Genomic DNA, 23049 nt, shown 5'->3' with positions numbered 1-23049 from the left:
TTCAGAGTAGCAGCCATGTTAGTCTGTATTCGCAAAAAGAAAAGGAGTACTTGTGGCATCTTAGAGACTAACAAATTTATTTGAGCATAAGCTTTCGTGACGAAAGCTTATGCTCAAATAAATTTGTTAGTCTCTAAGGTGCCACAAGTACTCCTTTTCTTTTTATATCAGGTGTTTTCTTAAAAAGCCAATAGTATACATAGTTGTTCTTTAAAAGTGAAACACAATGAAACTGCCATGTCAAGCAGTAGATGTGATAGCTCTCTACTTTAGTAAGGCTTTAGATATTGTCATGTGACCCCCCTCATAAACCAACTAGAGAAGTATAGCCTAGATGAACCTATTATAAGGTGGGCACACAACTGGTTGGAAAAGTTTTCTTGGAGAATAGTTATCAGTGATTCACAATCAAGCTGGAAGGGCATATCAAGTAGGGTCCTGCAGGGATCTGTCCAGTTCTGTTCAATATCTTCATAAATGATTTGGACAATGGTAAAGAGAGTATGCTTATAAAATTTGCAGATGATATCAAGCTGGGAGGGGTTGCAAGCTTTGGAGAACAGGGTTAGCATTCAAAATTATTTTGACCGATAGGAGAAATGGTCGGAAATAAATAGGGTTAAATTCAATAAGGACAAAATCAAAATACTAAATTTAGGAAGGAATAATCAAATACAAATTGAACAAATGCAACATGACTACCTAGAAAAGGATCTGCGGGTTATAGTGGATCACAAACTAAATATGTCAACAATGCAATACTGTTGCAAAAAGAGCAAAAATTATTCTGGGATGTATTAGCAGGAGTATTGATAGCAAGACACAAGAACAAATTTTTCCACTCTACTCAGCACGGATAAGACTGCAAAAGGAGTATTGTTCTGGTTCTGTCACCAAACTTGGGGAAAGATGTGGACAAATTGAAGAAAGTCCAGAGGGGAGCAACAAAAATGATTAAAGGTCTAGAAAAATGACCTATGAGGAAAGGTTGAAAAAACTGGGTTTGTTTAGTTTGGAGAAAGTAAGACTAAAATGAGACATAAGTCTTCAAGTATGTAAAAGGTTGTTATAAAGAGGAGGGTGATACATTGTTTTCCTTAACCACTGAAGACAGGACAAGAAGTAATGGGCTTAAATTGCAGTAAGGGAGATTTAAGTTAGATGTTAGGAAAAACTTCCTAACTGTAAGGATAGTTAAAGCACTGGAAAAAGTTATCTAGGGAAACTGTGGAATTTCCTTCATTGGAGGTGTTTAAGAGAAGTTAAGAAAACACCTGTCAGGCATAGTCTAGATAATACTTAGTCCTGCCTCAGTGCAGGGGACTGGACTAGATAACCTATCGAGGTTTCTTCCAGTCCTATGATTCTATGCTAACATACAATTTTATACAATCTTGCAATGTAGAGCCAGCATAGAGGCTCCCAAGGGCCTGACACCTGTTGCTGGCACAGGGATTATGCCTATTCTCTGTCTGCTGTTTTGAGCCAATGGGGCTATTAGCAACAGGCATAAGTTAGAATAGCCCTCAGGCTGCTGCAGTTTGTGCCTGGTATCAGTGCTGTGTACACAGCATATTATTCACTTGTCACTGTGCCTCAGTGGGTCACAGCTGAGAATGCCAACTTCAGGAGAGATCACTGAGAAATGGGGCAGACTCACTGAATGCATCCGATGAAGTGAGCTGTAGCTCGCAAAAGCTTATGCTCAAATAAATTTGTTAGTCTCTAAGGTGCCACAAGTACTCCTGTTCTTTTTGTGAATACAGACTAACATGGCTGCTACTCTGAAACCCAAAATGATGGTTATTCTATCATTAGATTATACCAAGCCAGTAACAAAAGTGAACTTTTGTCTCACCACAGTTTCCCTGGCCATTGCAGCCCTTGGCTCACCAACCAGACACTAGACTCTATGATTGGTTACTGAAAACCATTTTTATTAAATATAAGGTCCTTCTAATCCTAAGTGATCAGCCACTTGTCCAGGTCAATATATAACTCACATCTTACCCAGTAATCATGCTGATGCCAATCCTTTAGTAACTAAAAACTAACGGTTTAATAATAAAAGAAAAGAAGAGAGTTAAAAATGGTTAATGATCATATTCAGTAGAACTTGAGAGTTATGAACACCAGATTTACGAACTGACCAGTCAGCCACACACCTCATTGGAACCAGAAGTACACAATCAGGCAGCAGCAGAGATATCCCACCCTGTCCCCCAAAAAACAAATGCAGTATTGTGTTAAAAGTAAATGACTAAAAAAATAAAGGGAAAGTTTAAAAAAAAGAGACTTGACAAGGTAAGGAAACTGTTTCTGTCCTTGTTTCATTTAAATTAAGATGGTTAAAAGCAGCATTTTTCTTCTGCATAATAAAATTTCAAAGTTGTATTAAGTCAATGTTCAGTTGTAAACTTTTGAGAGAACAACCATAACGTTTTATTCATAGTTATGAACAACCTCCATTCCCAAGGTGTTTGTAATTCTGAGGTTCTACTGTACATACAAGCGATTTTTCAAAGTTCATAGATCATAGCAGTGATATAATAAAGTGCTATCTTACAAGAGTTTCTTTGGAATTACTCAAACATATTGGGGGTCATCAGTCCTTAACCAAAGCTTCCTTGTTAGAAATCCAATCCAGAGCAATGAGACAAAATGGAGATGTCTCAAGTATCTTTTTATATACTTTACCATGTGCTGGAATTTTACTGTCTCAAACAAAGCTCACAGCCCAGGTGCCTGGAAAATTACTGGCCCAAGATGGAGTCCAGGTTCACATGAGCAATCACATGTCCTTACATGGTTTACTGAACCATAGGGGACGGTTGTTAACCCCTTGAGTCTGAGGGGTCTGCAGGAAGAGCTATCTGGGCAGAACGAGTTTCTTCTATTGGCTTATTGTGAGAGCTAAGTGTCATTGGGCCATCAATACATAGCTGTCTGGCCTTAATGTAAATTCTATCTGTGGGGTGTTATTCAGGAATACAACACATATATAAGATACCAGTACATACCAATATTCCTAACTTCAGATACAAAGATGATAGATGCATGTAAACAGGATAATCGTACTTAGCAAATCATAACTTTTCCACTGATACCTTACATGACATAATTTATATAAGATTTGTTGCAATTGTATAAGAGTGGTAATATCAGTGGTATTCAATCATATAGCGTCACACCACTGTACTGCCCCTGACCGGATTTGGCCCAATCATGCATGCTGAAGCTCAAGAAGCTCTTAAAACCACAACCTAGGAAATGCATCCTGGTACCCACTACTAATTGAAATAGTCAATGCCTTTATCTGAGAAGCATGCCTTCCAAACTCCTTGAAAAATGCAGTAGTTCACCCAATCCTCAAGAAATCCTCATTCGATCTTGAAGACCTCCCTGACTACCATCCTCAGCAAATAGTTGAGACACTTGTATTTCTCAGGGTCAATACAAGTCACAGAACTCAGGACAAAGCATGTAAGAGCTGGGGATAAAGCATTCTTGGTAAAGGGGATCTGGCTATGGAATAAATTTCCAGAGGAGATTAGACCAATCCATAGATTTTAGGATATGTTGTAGAACTTTCTTCTTCAAGAAGGCCTTTCCACTCACAACAATGATACCCTGTTCTCCCCAAACCAGTGCAATAAATAAATAAATGTTTATACCCTCAGATAAATAAATACCCTCAAACAAATCAACCTTAAAATGAATAAATCAAATCCCTACCTCAGCCAGAGTTTTTACCCTGAAAAGGAAGAAGTGCCAGAGATTCCATGAAGTCCACTAGGATTTCGCTATTGTTATTGGTTTTACATTCCAGGCACTAAACGACTACCATAATGGGGGTAGACAGCAGCTTCCAGATTAGGGGAGTAGAAAGAGGAGCTTTATGCCAAATTTACACACACTCCCTTTCCTTGATTTATGCTCCATTTTCCACTGGCCTTATATGATCTAGGATGATAAATAACAGTGTGTAGGGGAAGGCAAAATTGTAAAAATAGCTTGTTTGTTCCCTAGCTACATCATTATTTTTCTGTTTAGTTTTCATGACACTTGACTTCAGAATGAGAGTTCCTATTATAGCTTAGGCATGTAAACTATCAATTCTCTGACAAATGACTGAGAATCTTGAGAATACAAGAATCATAAACATTCATGGAATTTTCCTTTTGCCTTTTATTACATTTTTATTACACTTACCAAGCTGCTGTACTGGACTCAGATCTTGTCCCATGTGCTCTTGGCTTGCTGCGGCTGGGCAGAGTTTAGGCACTATCTGTCTGGCTCTCTATGTCTAGATACGCACTCCAGGTGCGGATCCTGTGTGTGACACTCCCTCTTGGTAGTGGAGACCAGTTTCCAAGGCTCTGAAACTGGTGTTAGCTCTCACAAGCCTCCCAGTACCTGTTGCCCACTCCCAGAGTTCCTCTAAAACTGTGGACCTGCTGGTTTACTATTTCCCTCTCCATGGACTATGTGACAGTGAAAGCAAGCAACACAGAGTCTCCTCAAAGAAACTTATAAACACATACACACCCTTTACTCTGAGACAGCACAAGAGATATACACAGATCCATAAAAAACAACAAAACTTGCACACAAATACTGGCTCACTTTCCTCACCATACCAAGAGCCCTTTGGATTTGGTCAGTCGGTTTTCAGGGGGTTCAGGATTCTCAGCTCCTGATCAACCTTGTTTGCTTCTGGTCCTGTTTCTGCTCCACTTTCTAAGATTGCTGGGAAGAGAGCTGCCCTTTTAGAGGGTTCCAGTCCCACGCTGTCAGGTTACTCTCCTCAGTGACTTCATGTTGCTTGTCAGGTGATCCATTGCTTGGTTACAAGCTGACTTAGTTGAACTGGTTCCTCAGCGTGGGGACAGTTAGCTCATTGTCTTAGGGAGGGTGCTTCCATTTGAATGGGCGTCCCTCTATATTAATGGCCTGGGAGGTTTCCATATAAAATGGAGGTTAAAAGGCAAAAGTATAGGCACAGCACAATCTTACAATAAAATGGTGCTCACAAAACAAAATGGACTTTGTAGTTTGCTACATATGGACATCTGTCTCACCTTTGTTTTGGTCACCATTTCTAACTCAGTTTCTAAATCTGTTTTCTCAAACATCCCTTTCTCAGCATCATACATCCAGAGATTAAAGCCAGTAATTTACTACTTTGAAAACTGCTGCTAACTCAACTCCATGATCAGCTGACACAAAAGATGTTACAGGTGTGAATCAGGAGCTTCTTTCTTTTAATGATCTTTCCTCTCACCTGGCTTGCTTCACTAGCATTGATTTCGTTCAGGAAGATCCTTATGTGCCTATATCTAAATCTTAGTCTCTTAGAAGGGCAGTGAATGGTGGTGCTGGCGAGATGTCAAATAAGTATGTGTCACCTACAGTATTTTAAACAAATGTAGTTAATCTGTCTGTCTTTAAAAAAACAAGAACTTTGAACCCTGGATTATTATCCAACTTCTGAAGTGCTTTAAAATAGTTATTACTGGAAGAGTATAGAATTAAATAAGCTTCAATGATAAATGTGCTGTGATTATTTTTTAGACCTTCAATGCATAGGACACTGAACAAAAGTTATGGAGGTGGTTAGAAAAGTCATTACATTTATTCATTAAAATAAATTTAGAATGGCAGTAAGGTCCATAATTCTTTGCCCAAGCCACTTAACTCCTTTCCTTGTCTATTAATTGACTGATAAAGACCTCAGAACCAGTCATAGATGATCGAGTAGTCTCTCTAGATTCATACTTTTGACACACATGGCCCCAGAAACATGCCATTGTTGGAATGATTCATAGTTTGATTAATAAGGACTTTTACCTCAAAGCAAAAGCATTAGAGTTCACCATGCATGACTCAAAGGCTATCTGTCACACCCGTTGGTGTAATAGTCATTTTCCCCTGATAATATCACTGAGATCTACACCTAACACATAAATCGTTGGTTTAACTAAATATGCAGTTTTTTTGAGGAGTTATATATAGCTTCTTTTGTTTTATTGCTTTTTCTGCTAGATATAGTATTTTAATAGCCACTAAAAGTAGCTTAGTGGGTATTTAAAAATAATTAAAGTACTATGTTTTACTGCATTCAGAATAGGATTATATTTCTTTTTGCATAGGATCTATTTAGCTTTAAGTATGGCTTCATTAGGATGTTATCAGAGTTCCCCCCCACCCCAGTTGCTTCAAGAGATATTCCAAAGGCATCCAAAAGATGCTGGTCACTCTTGAGAAGTATATATTAAGATGGCTGGCACAAGAATTCTGTATTTTATTCCAGTAGCAATTACTTGCTCCAGTGACAGACAAAACCTTCACACAACATTCTTCAGCTTACAATGCACTATCTTCAACTGATGAACAATACTGGAGCAAACAAGTATTTTGTTATGAGGAACATGTACAACCACTGAAAAGCAAGGTATTCTGTGTGAAATGTACCTGTGTTTTGATGGCACAAAATGTTAAAGCCTCAAGGCCCTGGTTACAGTTGTTTTGCATCGCTAACCCTGTGTGGATTGAAGCACTGTCGAACCAATGCATAGATGTGCTGAGGCACCATATAATGGTAACCACTTTTAAGGTCAAATCCTGTACCAAAGCCTTAGACCAATAGGAATAGGGATCACTGCAGAGATTGGGAGAGCTAAATCCTGTCTACATTTGATGGAGTGAAAAAGGAACTAATCTGCAGTTCCTATAACAGTAGCTCCCAGGAATGGGGCGTCAGAGTCCATGACAAGAGAGGTTTCAGAGTAGCAGCCGTGTTAGTCTGTATCCGCAAAAAGAAAAGGAGAACTTGTGTCACCTTAGAGACTAACAAATATATTTGAGCATAAGGTTTTGTGAGCTTCAGCTCACTTCATTGGATGCATTTCTCGATGAAGATTAGCATATAGAGTGCCAAGTTTAGGACACTGCTGAAGTTTAAATTATTGACAGGAAACATTCAATGCTCCTTTTATTGTGTCAAAATCAGAGGAAAAAGCTGTTACTGCCAGCAAGGGAAGGCAGAAAGTTTTGGTATTCCATACCAACTGCACAGTCTCAGCTCTAATATATTAATTGTTCCAGCAATTCACTGCACAGAGTAACAAAGGGATGTAAGTTTGCATTAGCTTCAGCCTTCAGGAATTTGGCAAGCAGTATCCATGTGGCAACTTTTTACTTCAAGTGAAGTGTTTGTTAGTATCACTGGGCATACATATATCCTCAGTACCTTATTCACATAAGAACTCAGTTGCTGTTTATCTCAGACATAACTGACTTGGAAGAACCAGTCTCAAGAACACCGGGTGCACTTTCACTTAGACATACAGGCCATGATATTTCCATCAACAGATACGATAGCTCATCTTACTTCCTATTTCAGGAAGCCAAAAGATGGAGTTGAGCTGCATACAGTTAATCCGTTTTAGTGACTACCTTTTTATGGAAACCAATCTCAATAACAGACTAACTAGAATGGCGGTATCCATAAGTAATCTTTCAATTGCGAAGTGGGGATGAAAGAACTCTGTCATCTCCAAACAAAATATTACAGTGTTCTCTGCTCAAAGTCCAGGAAGTACCGTAACTGCAATGGATTTTTTCTTTCTTTAAAATGAGACTTTTGCGCATGATTTCCTTCATTTAATCTCTGTGATACAGGGAGATGTCAGTATTGTGTAGCCTCCACAGTCCCTTGCTTGATAGGAAAATCTGAATGATCACTACAAATGAAATAATTTTGTCAGTCACTCCAGGCTACAATCTTACTACATCTGATCATCGTACAATTAGAACATTGTCTGTATTCTAAACCTGGCTCTTTATCTCTGCTGGAATGGACTTGGTGAGCTGATGTTTACAAGGACTAGGTGCTCCAACTCCTCAGAAATACTTGGAAGGAATAGACAGAAACTGTGCATCTTCAAATGGAAAATGTCTGTAACCTGGCAGAATTTAATCTCCGTGTATCCCTCCCTGTGTTGTTTGAGGGAGCTTCTACACCTGTCTTGTGGTGGTATATGTTCTCCAGCTGTACTTTCACAATCCTTTTTTTCTTTTTTACTGAACTAGTGAGGATATTCTATGTTTATCATAGTCAATTAACAAAATATAAATTCATCAATTAATGAAGCATCTTTTGGAACCACTGTTTTTTTGTGCCTTTGTGGTGTTTTAGAAGTTATCCCTGGCAGAAGGCACTGCATCTTGTAGAATGAGTGACTTTTTTCCTCTTGTGACTGTTGTGTTTTCGTGAAGTGGTGCTGTGGAGTCCTCCTAAATCCTCCCAAAGCCAGTTTCAAAATTCCATGTTAATCTGTCAGTTACTCATCTAAAATGTTTTTTTCCTCCTCATTCTAGTGTGTGCTTCTTGATTACATCATTAATTAAAGGTCTCTGGGCTTCGGTCTAAAGTCTTACCCAATTTCTTCCAGTTTACATATTTCAAGATCAACACTTTGTTCAGCCTTGTCCAATAAATGTCTGTCTTTGTATTGCTTTTCTAGGTTATTAACCAGACTCATCCTTCAAGGATCAGTTATGATTTATTCTATGATAACAGCCTCAGAAGTTTTATAATCAAGTGCCTCAAGGAATTCTTGACATCTGTTTTCAATAAGTTAGTAATAATTCTAAATGGTGGCACAGTGGAAGATTATATTTCAATGACAATTTGATCTGTATATTGTAGTAGAGTACTTTGAGGAAGATTTTTAACACATAAGTAGGATTCTGACTCTTCCAGTCAAAGATTCACTTTTGTCTGTTTTAATTCCAACCTCTTGAGATATGGCTATGTTTAATCTGTAGTTCAGGGACCCAGTTATGTCACCATGAAATTTTCATTGTCCCTTTGTCTGTTAGTAGCCTGGAACAGGGCTAGATTAATTGTATTTCCCTTGTTAATTTTCAGGAAGTGTTAAGTTTTATCATTTTATTCATTTAGCTTTGTGGAATATGCTGACATTTAAAAATCTTCATTGCTTTGTGTTTCTTTAGACAACCGTTCATGCAGTATTATGTATGAATCATTATGCATTTAGTGTTTTTTCCCATTCTCTGAAATGATTTCTTCATTTTATTGGTTCATTGTTTCCCCACCCTTTTTTTGTGACTCATGTTTTAATATATCCAGTATCACAAAAAATGAATGAATGCTACCAAAGAAGTTAGCTGCAGCAGTATTTGACATAGAAACACAAATTTTACTCTGTTACACAAGAATAAGTAATTCTGGAGTGACTACAAAGGAGTTACTTTAGATTTATGGCAATGTAAATGAGAAAATAATTTGGTCCAGAGAATGTATATCAATATATTCAGAATGCCATCTCAACTAATTTCCCCTAAACGTTTTAGGATAACTCCTATTGAAAGAGCCTTTCGGGTGTTTTGGCCTGAAATGGTAATAGCTCTCTTTATGCTTGTGTTGGAGATTTTTGTGTCTTTTATGTACTCATTCTAGTAATTGTGACAGTACTAGTTCTATTACCATATCAACTAAGTGCTTCAGTTGCAAAAAATGTTTACATAAGTTACTAATGCTACCTCAAGAGGGATGGATACACTGAAACTGCAGCCTCAGTAACTCTGACTAGCAAGTAGTGGGAAGGTCTTTCTGATACAAAATGCAGAACAGCGCAGCAGAACCAGAACAAAGCAAGTAAACAAAGTAACGCATACAATAATGAAAAATAAAATAAAGAGCAGACCAAAACACTCAATCAAATGTTGAACAAAATAAAGGGGCATTTGCTCATTTCCTGAAGCTCACTAAACCTGGGTTCTGTTGGATGCTGAAGAAAGGAAATTTCAAAGGCAGAGATGCTTCACTGAGCAACAGTTTACAAATCTCCTAGCCACCATTAACTCCTTTGACAGGCTATAAGGTTGGAGATGGTCTCTCAGGTAACTGGATTCCATAGCACGAAGGGTTTTAAAATTAAATAACATCAATTTATCCCTGCTGTTCCTAGGTGGAGGATTGACCACGGGGGCACCAAGCGCTGCCCCTGCCCCAAATTCTGGCTCCTCAGCTCCCATTGGCTGGGAACTGTAGCCAATGAAAGCTGCGGGGGACAATGCCTGCGGGCAGAGGCAGTGCACAGAGCTGCCTGTCTGCGCCCCTGCCTAGTAGCAGCAGAGACATGTCGCCACTTGTGGGGAGCACTGCCCGGATCCCGCGCCCCTGCCCCACACCCCCTCTCACGCCCCAACCCCCGGTCCTGAGCCCCCTCCCGTACCCAAACTGCCTCCCTCAATTGGTAAGTATAATTCTTAGTTAATCGGAATTTTTGACTAACCAGCACCCACTATTCCCCCAAATGCTGGATAACAAAGCTTTTCCTGTACTTAGCAAGCATCCAAATTATGATATTGACTAGCCCATAATAATATATGCAGAGTTTTTAGTCTTTATTTTTTCCCCCAGAATTGAGAATTACTCAGGTTTTTTTCTAAGGTTTATTGCAAACAGATATTTAATTTAATGGGCACATCCATGTCTTTTATGAGAATGGAATCAGAAAATTGTTGCTGCACGTTGGCCAAGCTGGGCAGAATGGTCATGGAAAATCTCAGACAGTGGGATCAGTCTTCAATGGTCCCAGCCATGGAGAACAGCCACTGCTCCATGGTAATTCTTTTTATGCTAGCATGCAAAGGGATTTTGAGGGAGCGGTGGAGAGGCCCTTGTGATACAGTAGCAAAGAAAAACATTGAAACCCATCAGTTTTGACTTTCTGTGATGTATTCTGTTCAATAGTTGGTGGTAGGTGAAAAGAAAATTAACAGTAAATGAATAGATGTTGCATAATCTGGCATCTTGCCAAAGCTTGATAAGTTGGAGATGAGGGAGTCTAAATTTACTCCCAATATCTGTTTTGTGTCAAGAATCTGAAGCAAATCTCATTGTTTGATACTTATTTTCGCATGACTCCATGCAGAGGGGAGAACACCATAATAACAGGCATTTTGATGCTGGAAGATGAGCTGCTTTCTATTCTAAGGAGACAGCTGCGTGGTCTGCTAAAGCAGCATGGATGGAAAGTGTAGATGGGCCACTAACAGGCTGCCAAAGTATTAAAAACATTTTAAACTCACATTCACTGCAGTAGAAAAGCTGATTCTGTAGCGAGGGGTGTATGTAGTATCATTTCAACACTTTACAGAAGGGGAAACTGAGGCAAGGAGATATGACATGACTTGCCCCAGGTCACCCAGCAGACCAGAAAATAGAACCCAGATTTCCTGATTCCCTATCCAGTGCTCTAGCTACATGGTATATAAAATCATGATTATAGCACTCATTATGGGTACCCTAATAGATTTTGCTTCTAGTTAATTATGAACAATGAATTTTTCTTGATGCCACTCCCCAGATGCAACATAATCCGGGACTATGGATCCTTGAAGAAAAACATCTCAAGAGAACTCTCCGTAGGAATTAATAACCCAACACTTACCTATTATGAACTACAAGAAAAACAGTTTTAAATAGCAGATTTTGCTCTACATTTATAACATTTTTTGTCTTCCTCTGGTTCTGCATTCCTTAAAATCAGCACACTCTCAGCTCAAACTCCTGGTCTCACCACTACTTCTCTGAGGAAGAACTTAACTTGTGTGGTCATTTTCCCAATTTAGATTTTTTAATAAAAATTAAATGTCAGTTAAATCTGTAAACTGCTAAAATGTTAAATCTGTAAACAGCATTTTGCAAACAGCAATCTGTAAACTGACCCAAAAAAAAGGGGGGGGGGAGCTTATTCTCAATTTATTTTTGCCAATTGGCATAGTCTAACAGACCTAACTCATATTTTAGGTGTGCTTGACAAGTAACTTTCATATTGTTAGTAATTCCACACTGGGAAGCTTTTAATTATCCCACTGTGGACAATTTTAGACAGCATTTTTTTTAAAATAAGGTTGTTAGTGCTTCAACAGTGAGTGCAATTCTCTGATGTTGGGGGCTGAGGAATAAGAAAACAAACCAAACAGTATATCCCATTATCTTTGTATAATTGCTATAGTAAAGTTTTTGTGGAATAAAATATTTTTTCTCTTCTTATTTTTGAGTGAAAAATAAACCTTTAAAAATAAATGTACTTGCAGTTAGACATTCTGAAACGTGATGAAGGATAATGAGATTTCTTGATGCACTTGCAAGAATGCTACACTGTATTCAAGATGCAATAATGCATAATTCAGCACTGAATAATGTTGCTTTGCAATACATTTATTGTATGGTTTAGTACTGAATAATTCTTACAACCTTTTCTTAATTGCACTGAATTACTTAGACCTGAGTTTTACTAATAAGTCATCAATAAATGATTAAACGACCATATAAGCCTTCGGGTACTCCGGATGTATTCTCTTCTCTCAATGTGCAATAAATTCCTGTTAACATGGCTTCTTTGAGCCCATAATTAATTATTTTTTTTCCCCTGGTAATTCATTGTGGTGCAATTTCGGAACTAGTGAAACTTCTTTAAGTTAAGCACCTACTTAAGTGCTTTGCTGGATCAGGGCCTTAGGTCAACTGGATTTGACTGTGGTGTGGAGGCAGACTCTATCAGGGAGAGAGAGTACTTCATGTGTTTTGCAGAAAGCCTTTTAACCAATCTAGAAGGTGGTGCATATAGGCTTTGAAGGTAGTCCTCTCCAGTCTAAGTTGCTGTAGCATGTGGTTAGATAGAGGGGGATTGATGAAGAGACGGGCCATGAAAATCAGAGGAATGGGAGAAATCTTTTGTGAAACTCCTTACAAAAGTCTGAAGGTAATTTGATATCAACAACATATTTTTATCTTGTTCAGCTACGCTTTTTGCACACCTTTTTTTTTTTAAACTTGTTAGGTACCTTTGAATTCAGAGTCTTTCATGTTACAATATGTCTATTTACAGCTGTCAGTAGGCCTATAATATGTTTAGCTTGAAGAGGTTAACAAGCATACCTTGGAGTATTACTTTTATTTTCTGGTCTGTGACACTTAGCAAAATCCCATTATACAATTGAGTTGTATTATAATGTTTAAATGTTAATTTGTTCTGCATTCCATTAAAATTGCATTTTTTTCTTGTGCATTGGCCCATACGTTTTAAATAAAACCTATAATTTAAACACCTTACCGTAGAAATATCCTAAATAAGTAACCTTTTGCCCTCGCTACCTTAATTACCCCTCATTATTTAGTCTTTCTTTAAAGAGCAGAGTTTTAGCCATGGGTTAAATATTTGCTAGTTAATTAGAATATTTGTTATTTTAAAGAAAACAGTAGTCCTGGTCTCAGTTCTAATTTTAATTGGATTTTGGAATTTAGAGAAAAACTGAGCTAAGCTTTTTGCATGTAATCTTCTATTTTTGTTTACTTTCCCCCCTTTAATGAACACATTATGTTCTAATAAATGCATAAATTGTTCTTTAAATAAACTGAAAAAACTACTTCACTTTAAAAAAAGACGTTCTAGCTTGAATATATACTATCTTCTTATTACGATTCTTTTCACTTTTAAAGATTATGTGAAGCTCTCACAAATTGTTTTTACTATCTGCATTATAGAAACAAATATAAAGCAGACTACAGTGTAGGTGAATAACTCTTTTTTTATCTACTCTTCTTTGAAATGTCTGGATATTTCTTTGGTTGTAGTCATTAGGTATACAATTTATTAAAATGTCTGTGAACAATTATTTTTCCATTTTTTTTAATGTGAAGACTACAGTTTTGTGTTTCATCTCAATTTCACATCTATTTTAGTTTGTTGTGCAGAAATATATGTAGTCATTATAAACCACAATGTACAGCTTGAAGTGGATCTTGACAATATTACCCAGCATATACTGTAGTGTATTATTTTTGCATTCTCTTTTGCTTTATTGAGCACTATCTTTTACTGAGCATGACAAATGTTTTAGCTGATTGTGGTGATGTGCGTCACAGTTTAGATATATTTCTTCCTGTGGAGGCCACATTTTTATCAAGAATTCTACTGTGTAGAAGTACCCAAAATGTGTAAAAGGTGTGCAGCCACACATCTTGCTCACCACTCTTCTGGGATGCCACTATGAATCCATAGTGGTGGAATCTCTTGTTTGCTGCAAATCTGCATTACCTCCAGGTAATAAGGTGTGCTTTCAAGGAAGGTAGATGTCCTGCCAAAACCCACTCACTATCTGTGTGTTGTAGTCATGAATGCTCACATCTTAAGGGAACAAGCAAACAGGGCCTCTTTTGGAGGTTCATTCAGACATTAGATGAAGTGAAGCCACCACACCCTATCAGCAGTAGTACTAGTCTGACCCCAATTCCCCACCACTCGCTGGAATGGAGCAGCTCTGCAATTCCTTGTACAGGATCATATTCTCTTTCCAATTCAGCTTCAGTCTCCTCTGTGCCTCATACACATTAATTTGTTCCTCTGTCTTCTCCCTTCCTCATCCTTCCAACTGCATATCTATAGCTTCCCCCCATTCATGTTGGTTCCTCCCTTCCTCTTCCATTCCTTTGAGCTCTCCTTAGTTAGATTTGCAATATGATTAAGCTCCCCACCACTATTCCAGTTCAGTACCCAATCTCTGCTATCTGTAATCATTCCTCTAATTGTTGGCTGAATGTCCAGTTTGCCTTTAGAGGCTCAAAATCTTGTTTTGCCCTTCTCTGCTATTCTTACATGTTGAGTGGGGTTTTATACTTATACTTTCAGTGCAGGCAGAATTTCCTATTTGGAACAGGAATGGAACATGCAGAGAAAACTACTGCACCTCATTCATATGCTGTTCTCCTCCAGCTCTGATTCATTCATGGACCAGAGGAACATTTTGCCCTTAGTGTTTGGGTTTGTTTTTCTGGGAAATTGTCTTCGCTGACTGAATTAACTTACATATGTTTTGTTAAATTGTTTTATTAGGCAAAAGAAATAGGAACAAATTCCCAGCTGTGTGTTTACAGAAAAACTGCTTGTCTCTCCCATTTTAGGTTGGTAGTTCAACCTTTGAAGCCAGTAGTTTCTCTGATTAATATTTTTGTCATGTTCGCCTTTTTTACTGGCACTGTTTTCGGGTTTGGGTAGCTGTAATCATTGAGGCCATTTCTTCAATCCGTATATGTTTTTTGTGTTTTGTTGACCCTTGATTGCATTTGGTCTGCTTTTTGAGTTCAGCAAAGAAATCTGTGAAGAGGCAATTTTTGCCTCAGAGTTCTTTGCAAGAGAAATGTTCCATGGAAAACTTTCTCCATGAAGACTCTTTAAGAGATTATATAGATTATGTAGTATAAAGTATAGAGTCATTTTCTTTCCAAGCAAAGAGGCCAAGACATAATTTTAGCAGGTATTAGTAAAAATTGAGAAGTATGTCGTGTGTCCTGGAACCAGGGCCAGTGTGAAACACCATGACAGGACTCAGGGTGAAAGTTTTTTCTCATTGTGCCCAGAAGCTTGCTGAAATAAGCTTGCCATGTTTCTGTTCCTTTGCATCTGTTGTTTATTTCCCCCTTTCTCATGAAGTTCTGGGCCAATGCAAATAAATTTACTTTTCATCAGAAGATATCCACCCCTTGTTTTAACACAGATGCATATTTGTGGGTGGGAATGCCAGAAGGAAGTTATGTTTAGTTTGAGACATGGCATGTTTGGGTCATTTCAGATCCTCAGGTGGAGTAAATTGTAATAGAGCTCCATTGAAGTCAATAGAGCTATGACCATTTAAACGAGCTGAGGGTCTGCCTCTCTCTGTCCCAAGCAAGCCTCATCAGGTTTTAGTTAGTAATATAGCAAATGGGACTAAAACTTATATCTTGCATAATATGGTCAGTGAAATTTAGTAAATTTTAAAAAGACTAAAGTCTGGCATCAGCTTATGTAAAAATTAAGTCTATACTGATTTGTGAGCATTCACTGTTATGTTTTGGGGAAGAATGAGAGGTTGTTTTACATGTGTATGTTACTTTTTTTTTTAATATGGCACGTTTATCAAATTAAAAAGGGATATTCAAAATGAAAGATATAAGGCCAACGTTTTCCAATCTGAGTGCTTAAAGGACTTAAATGTGGAATTTAGTAGTTTTATTTTCAGAAGGGCTCAGCCCTCTCAAACCCTATTGAAGCTGATAACACCTGCAGGGGTCTCAATACCTTTGAAAACTGAGCCACTCTTATTTGGATACATAAATATACATTTGGATGCCTAATTTTAGGCACCCTTGTTTGAAAAATGTAAAATGCTGAAAATAAGTCTAATTTCCCATGAGAATTGAGACAATGAATTACGTTGTTCTCTTTGACTGTGCAATTTTACATTGTTTATTAAAACAATATATGGAGCACCACTATTTTCACATGGAAAATGCAGTGTTCCAGCAGAGTGCAGCAAAAGACAATTATAGCAAAATATAACCTTGCTTTCCTTTCAAGTGCTTGCAGTGTTGTGAAAGAAGGAATTGGAATAAAAGAAGTTCACAATTTATAAAATATCAAAACAAGTACAGAGATCCTCTATCAGAAGAGTGATGTTTAACTAGGTTTTCTCTATTGTATAGCTTGCTGAAAGTCACATAGAGAATTTTTACCCAGAATGAGCCAGGAGAAACAGTAATGCAGAAAAACTCATTTGAAGAGTTATGAATTTCTAATACTTAGCATGTTAAATCTATAGTGATCTATTCAGGAATGATAAATACTAATACCACCTGTGTGTTCTAGGTAACTAAGCATTATTATTCCTGTATTACATGCACATGAGGTAATTTATCATAGACTACGAGGCAAATTGGTGGTAGATTTGGGATTAAAATTCAGGAATTCCTGCTTTCTTTTCCCACACACAATATATTAGACAATACTGTCTTCCATAATTGTGGGCTACTTCTTTTTCATTTTAGCTACTCTGATGCCACTGCATAGAATTTATGATGCATTGTGTAGTGCAGGGTTAAATGTCCTCACACCAGGCATCCAAAGGGGTGAGTGTTGGGACTGCTAGCCAATCACCTCTTGCTAAATTGATAATTCAGCCCACTTGTATGATCTCTTATCTTTATTATCTCACCTACCAGACTTCGAGGGATGCTGTGAAAAAGGAAAATAAACCTGTTGCCAGGCTTGACTGGAAGGACATTTTTTTCTGGTCCTAAAAAGTGTTCTGGTCAGATGTACAACAAACCTGGAAACCCAGCTATAAATACTATACCACCGACAGGCTGACCAGCTTTAAGCAGCAAGAATGGCTGCTGCATGCCTGGAAATGCTTAATCACCAGTCATCTTCCTTTCCTCCCTGATGAGGCCAGTGGTGGCTAAGGGAGCTAAAGACTCCACTCCACTCTCACCAACCTGATCCCCCACTCATGCATGATGTGCATGTGCATTCTTGCCATAAGGAGGAGAGAAGGAAGGAAAGTCCCGGTGCAAGAAGATATGCACTTCCTCTAACTAGGACTTCAAGGCATTGTCATCCCACTGTCAGTCTGACCAAACAACTCCTTCCTCTGCTAAGACAGGAAGGGGCCTTTCGTTCTTTTATGTAAATGTTATTTTGATGGTCACTATTATAGATAGATATTACAAGAAATAAATATTTAATGATTTAATGATTTCTAAATTTTTATTGGGTATTGACTTTTAAAAATGTATATGAGAGAGAGAATGGCAGTCCTCGTTCCAAGTAACTTATAATATGTAGTGAGAATAATGGGTTGTAGGCTGAAATGCATAGTTTGAGCCTGACCTGCTAGTTCTAACTCAGGCAAAATTTCTACTGACAAAAATCACCTCTTATATGAACTTTATTTCCTCCTTTATCTTAAGTTACTGAAGATATATGTGCATAACTGGCTTTGATGTTGGGCATTAAATACCTGAATCGAGAAGATATTGCATAGAAATATAGTCTTCTTTATCTTATTAAAGCTAACAATGGCTTTCAGAACATTTTCAAAAAACAAATTGGGTCTTAAAAGGCATTTTAATAAGTGTTGAAGATACTTGGTCAGCTGAGGAAAATTACATATATATTTTTGTCCAAAATGGAAAATTATAATGTGTATGCAAAAAATCTCAAAGGAATGTCCAGCTTCAACTCTACTTTCCATGAATCTACCCATTAAGATAATTATATAACTCAAATCTAGCCAAATGTTCATAATTAATATTATTATTTATATTACAAGAGCTCCTAAAGACCCTAATTAGGTTCATGGTCCTATTGTGCTTGGTGGTGTACAAACAGAACAAAACAGTCTCTTCTCCAAAGAGCTTACAGTCTAAACTTAACACAATGCATATCAGTGTGTCTAGAAAACAACAGGGTGAGAAAGGAGGAGGACGAAGGTTAGAGTGATAAGAACACGCAGATATTTAGGATAGCTATTGCACAACATGATGATTTCAGATTCAAGTTCTGTAGTTGCTGATGTGCTGTTTATCTAAGTTATTGGATTTATCCTAGTCCCTAGTCTGAAGTGAATGAGTTATTGACCTTTCACACACCAATTAAAACTTGACAGAGCCAAAAGAAAAGTGTTAAGATCATCATGTCTTATTCCTACCTCAGCTTTGTCCAGACTTTACAGATTTAGAGAAGGAGAAGGGAGGAAAACATTTAAGAATCTTTCAGTCACTAATGAGAAAATGTGTGTGCTGTGACAATTATTTTTCATATGCAGAAGATAGTTGCTTGCTAAGTTTTATAGAATACATTGTACATCTAGTTGAAAACAGAATCTGGAAAGCTACAGTGTGGCCCTGAAGAAAATTAAATACTTAAACTTTGGGGTTTCTCTCTCTCTCTCTAAAAACCCAAAGTTTAAATAATATTATAATTACAATAATATGCAATATTATATAATATAATCTTGTGTGTACATCTGTTGGGCCTAGTTCATGGGTATAACTCCAGCAGAAATATGGACATTTTCCCTAGCAATGTAGTGGGTGTATACAGAATGGATGGAGTGCTCTGTGGTATTCTTTTTCCATTTAATTTTAATTCTTTGATACTGTTTTAAAAGGTACTTTTATTACTGTTTTTATTAGTATTATTCATTTGCATTATTGTACCGCCTAGAAGCCTTAATCATGGCCCAGAACCTAAGCATTCTAGGTGCTGTATGAACAAAGGCTAAAAACACCATCCCTGTCTCAAATGATCTGTTGTACTGTTCCTTGCTACCAGCTGTGAACAAATATTCAGTTTGAATTTGAACAAACCTCAAAATCCAAAGCAAAACTTGCCTGAAACCACCTAATTTCATTTGCATTCTTTCTTTCTTTATCAAAACTATGCAAAGCCTTGAATTTCACTTGCTTAAAATGTGAAATAAAATAAAAATTTGGCTCACTTGAAACCTTTGAGGCTTTCTGTGAACCCGATATTAGCTTCAACTTTGTAATTAAATCAGTCAGAAGTGCTTCCTGTATTTTGGTTTTTGATGATAGTTGTGCAAAATGTTAATAATTAGTGTCCCTTTTAATTACCCCTCTTTTCCAAAAACCACAAATGATTGCTACTTTTAGCAACACATTAGCTTTAATCCTGACCATGTGTTTTGGCTAAATAGGGGGAAACCGTTCACAACCAACTTTATAAGAAAAGGAGTACTTGTGGCACCTTAGAGACTAACCAATTTATTTGAGCGTAAGCTTTCGTGAGCTACAGCTCACTTCATCAGATGCTGTAGCACACGAAAGCTTACGCTCAAATAAATTTTAGTCTCTAACGTGCCACAAGTACTCTTTTTCTTTTTGCGAATACAGACTAACACGGCTGCTACTCTGAAACCCAACTTTATAAGGTAGCTTCTGTTTGAGGACTTTCATTCTTGTCTGTATTTCACGTCTAAGCAAGGGCTTTGGGCTTCAAATGCTGCTAAGAATGCTTAATAAGTGTTTAAACAGTTACATAAATTGTCTTTCTTTTAATCTAGGCATGCAAGCAACCCTACAAAATAATCATAAAAAGTTCTATATAAATAGGGTGACCAGACAGCAAATGTGAAAAATTGGGACAGGAGACTATATAGGAGCCTATATAAGAAAAAGACCCCAAAATCAGGACTGTCCCTATAAAATTGGGACATCTGTTCACCCTAAATATATAAACTTGCAACACAGTATTTTTGCAAAATTATTACTTTTTGTTATAAAATAATTTTAAAATTAGACAGTTGCTATTTTTGCTGTGTTCCTTGATACTGTTGCTATGTTCGTTGACATGGTGTATGGCATTATAAAGATGCCCTTTATGGAAAACTGCCACTGTTGTATGTTCTGTCTTCGAAAGAAAGAACTGTGACTCATGGGGTTGTGGGATATTCTCAGTAAGGAAGGAAAGTATAGGACCTCTGCTTAGCAGGGAAGGAGAGCAAATAGCTGATGACATCAAGAAGGCTGAGGCGTTTAATACCAATTTTGCTTCAGTCTTCACAAAAAAGGTAATGGTAACCAGATACTCAACACAGTATTAACAACAAGGGGGGAAGGAATGCAAGCCAAAATAAGAAAAGAACAGGTTAAAAATATTTAAATAAGTTGTATTCAAGTTGGCAGGGCCTGATGAAATTCATCCAAGAGTTCTTAAGGAACTAGCTGAAGCAATCTCGGAAACGTTAGCAATGATCTTTGAGAACTCCTGGAGGATGGGTGAAGTCTCAGAAGACTGGAGAAGGGCAAACATAGTAACTGTCTTTCAAAAGGGGAAACAAAGAGGACCTGGGTGGAGGATATTAGGGTTATAAGAAATAGCCAGCATGGATTGGTCAAGAAAAAATCATGCCAAACCAATCTAATTTCCTTCTTTGACAGGGTTACTGCCCTAATACATGGGTGAAAACAGTACATGTAATATATCTTGCTTTTGACACAGTCTTACGTGATATTCTCATAAGCAAACTAGGGAAATGTGATCTAGATGAAATTGCTGTAAGGTGGATGCAGAACTGGTTGAAAGGTCATACTCGAAAGTAATTATCAATGGTTTACTGTCAAACTAGGGGGGCTTGTCTAGTGGGGTTTGGCAGGGGTCAGTCCTGGGTCCAGTACTATTCAATATTTTAATTCATGACTTGAATAATGGAGTAGAGAGTAAGCTTATAAAATTAGCAGATGATACTAAGATGGAAGGGAGTGCAAATACTTTGGAGGACAGGATTAGAATTCAAAACAATCTTGACAAGTTAGAGAATTGATCTGAATTCAGCAAGTTGACATTCAATCAGGACAAGGGCAAAGTACTTCGTTTAGGAAGGAAAAATCAAATACACAACAACAAAATAGGAAATAACTAACCAGGAGGTAGTACTGCTGAAAAGGATCAGTAGTTATAGTGGATCATAAATTGAATATGAGTCAACTATGAGATGCAGCTGTGAAAAAGGCTAAAATTCTGGGGTGTATTAACTGGAGTGTCATATGTAAGACATGGAAGATAATTGTTCTGCTATATTTGGCACTGGTAAGGTCTCGGCTGGAGTACTGTGCTGAATTTTGGGCACCACGCTTTAGGAAAGATGTGGACAAATTGGAGAGAGTCCAGAGGAGAGCAGCAAAAATGATATATAAGATTTAGAAAACCTGCCTATGAGGAAAGGTTAGAAAAACTGGGCATGTTTAGTCTTGAGAAAAGAAGACTGAGGTGGGCACCTGATAAATCTTTAACTATGTTAAGGGCTGTTATAAAGAGGATGGTGATCAATTGTCCTGCATGTTCACTGGAGGTAGAACAAGAGTAATGGGCTTAATCTGCAGCAGAGATTTATGTTAGATATTAGGAAAAACTGTCTAACTATAAGGATAGTTAAGTTGTGGAACAGGCTTCCAAGAGAGTTTGTGGCATCTCCATCACCGGAGGTTTTTAAGAACAAGTTGGGCAAACGCCTCTCAAGAAAGATGTAGGTTTACTTGGGTCCTGCATATCTCAGGGGATCGGACTTGATGACTTCTTGAGGCTCCTTCCAGCCCTACATTTCTATGATCCTGTGATAATGTTACTTTGAGACATACAGGACCTCATGCTCAGCTAGTGTAAATCAGAGTAGCTTCACTGAAGTCCATTGAGATTATATTGATTCACACCTCCTGAGGATCTGGCCCCAAATCTAAGTGGGTGGTGCTCTAAATTAGTTCATTTTTTAGAAGTCATGAAAAAAATCTTTCTACACAGATTTTTTTCATTATCGGCAGTTATTATTCTATGCTGATTATGTCTATAGAGACTTCCCTCTAGGATTTTGGTCTTAAGGAGTTGTTTACCTGCAAAAAGGATTCTTTGAAAATATTATGGATCTACGGTCACCCAGCCCTCCCTTAGAGAGTTGAACTACTCAATAATTTAGGTCTTGGTTGAAAAGGAACTGACAGTTATGTGACCGAGACAGGTCTATATATCCCTTGAGGCACATTATATCAATCAACTAGCCACTTTGCCTAGAGGCCAAAAGCTATGAATCATTTCCTCAAATGCCACACTTTGGAAGATGAGTGATCTGGGGAATGTGGATACATGACAAGTGCTAAAGGTCAGTGGTATACACCCTTTCCAGCTTCAGGACTACCTATGTTATTTCAAAAAGAACAAAGGGCCTCAATCAACCCCTTTGGGAGCAGATTCTGGGGCATGGATGAGGGGAGTGAATGTACTTTGCTTTCTTGGGGACCATAGCCCGCAGTGGAACTTTGGGGACTCTAGCCAGCTGACACAAGTTAGAGCGGCCCAGGCTACTCCATCCTGCCCTAGGACTGGGATTGGGGCAGCGCAAGGACTGCAGGTGGCAGAGGAAAAAGATACAGAGCACTATTTACATTAGCACCACTGAAGTGGAGTATGAGGCTGTTGCTGCTATTATTATAGATGGCACAGGTAGCAATGCCTATAATTAAGATATCCCAACATTTTCCATTATTTTAGCATTTATTTTGCAGTAGTGACTTGTAGTCACAACCAGGTTGGCCCCAATAGCTTACAATCTAAAAACCAAAACATTGCAGGTGGATGAGCTGAAAGAAGCTGATGGAGTGCTCTGAAAGAGAACCAA

At 37.8% G+C, this 23049-nt stretch overlaps 1 protein-coding gene across 16 annotated transcripts in view; it reads left to right on the top strand.

The window, feature by feature from the left end:
* The window catches only part of BBS9 (Bardet-Biedl syndrome 9), a 437000-nt gene that overhangs the window by 138607 nt on the left and 275344 nt on the right, over positions 1-23049 (top strand). The window contains exon 20 of one of the 16 annotated variants that reach the window (XM_073332923.2): positions 17078-17610. The exons of 13 other annotated variants lie outside the window; for them this stretch is intronic. In XM_073332923.2, the coding sequence (XP_073189024.2) occupies positions 17078-17155 (78 nt within the window). In that variant the 3' untranslated portion in view covers positions 17156-17610. Of the gene's footprint in view, positions 1-8528; positions 9968-9998; positions 10026-17077; positions 17611-23049 lie in introns of those variants that run through there. 2 more of the 16 variants (XM_073332925.2, XM_073332922.2) reach the window with 2 other exon arrangements.

This window comes from Lepidochelys kempii, chromosome 2 (assembly GCF_965140285.1).
Source record: "Lepidochelys kempii isolate rLepKem1 chromosome 2, rLepKem1.hap1, whole genome shotgun sequence".
Taxonomy (NCBI): domain Eukaryota; kingdom Metazoa; phylum Chordata; order Testudines; family Cheloniidae; genus Lepidochelys; species Lepidochelys kempii.
Note: the sequence above shows the minus strand (reverse complement) of the source record. Positions and strands in the feature narration are given on the sequence as shown.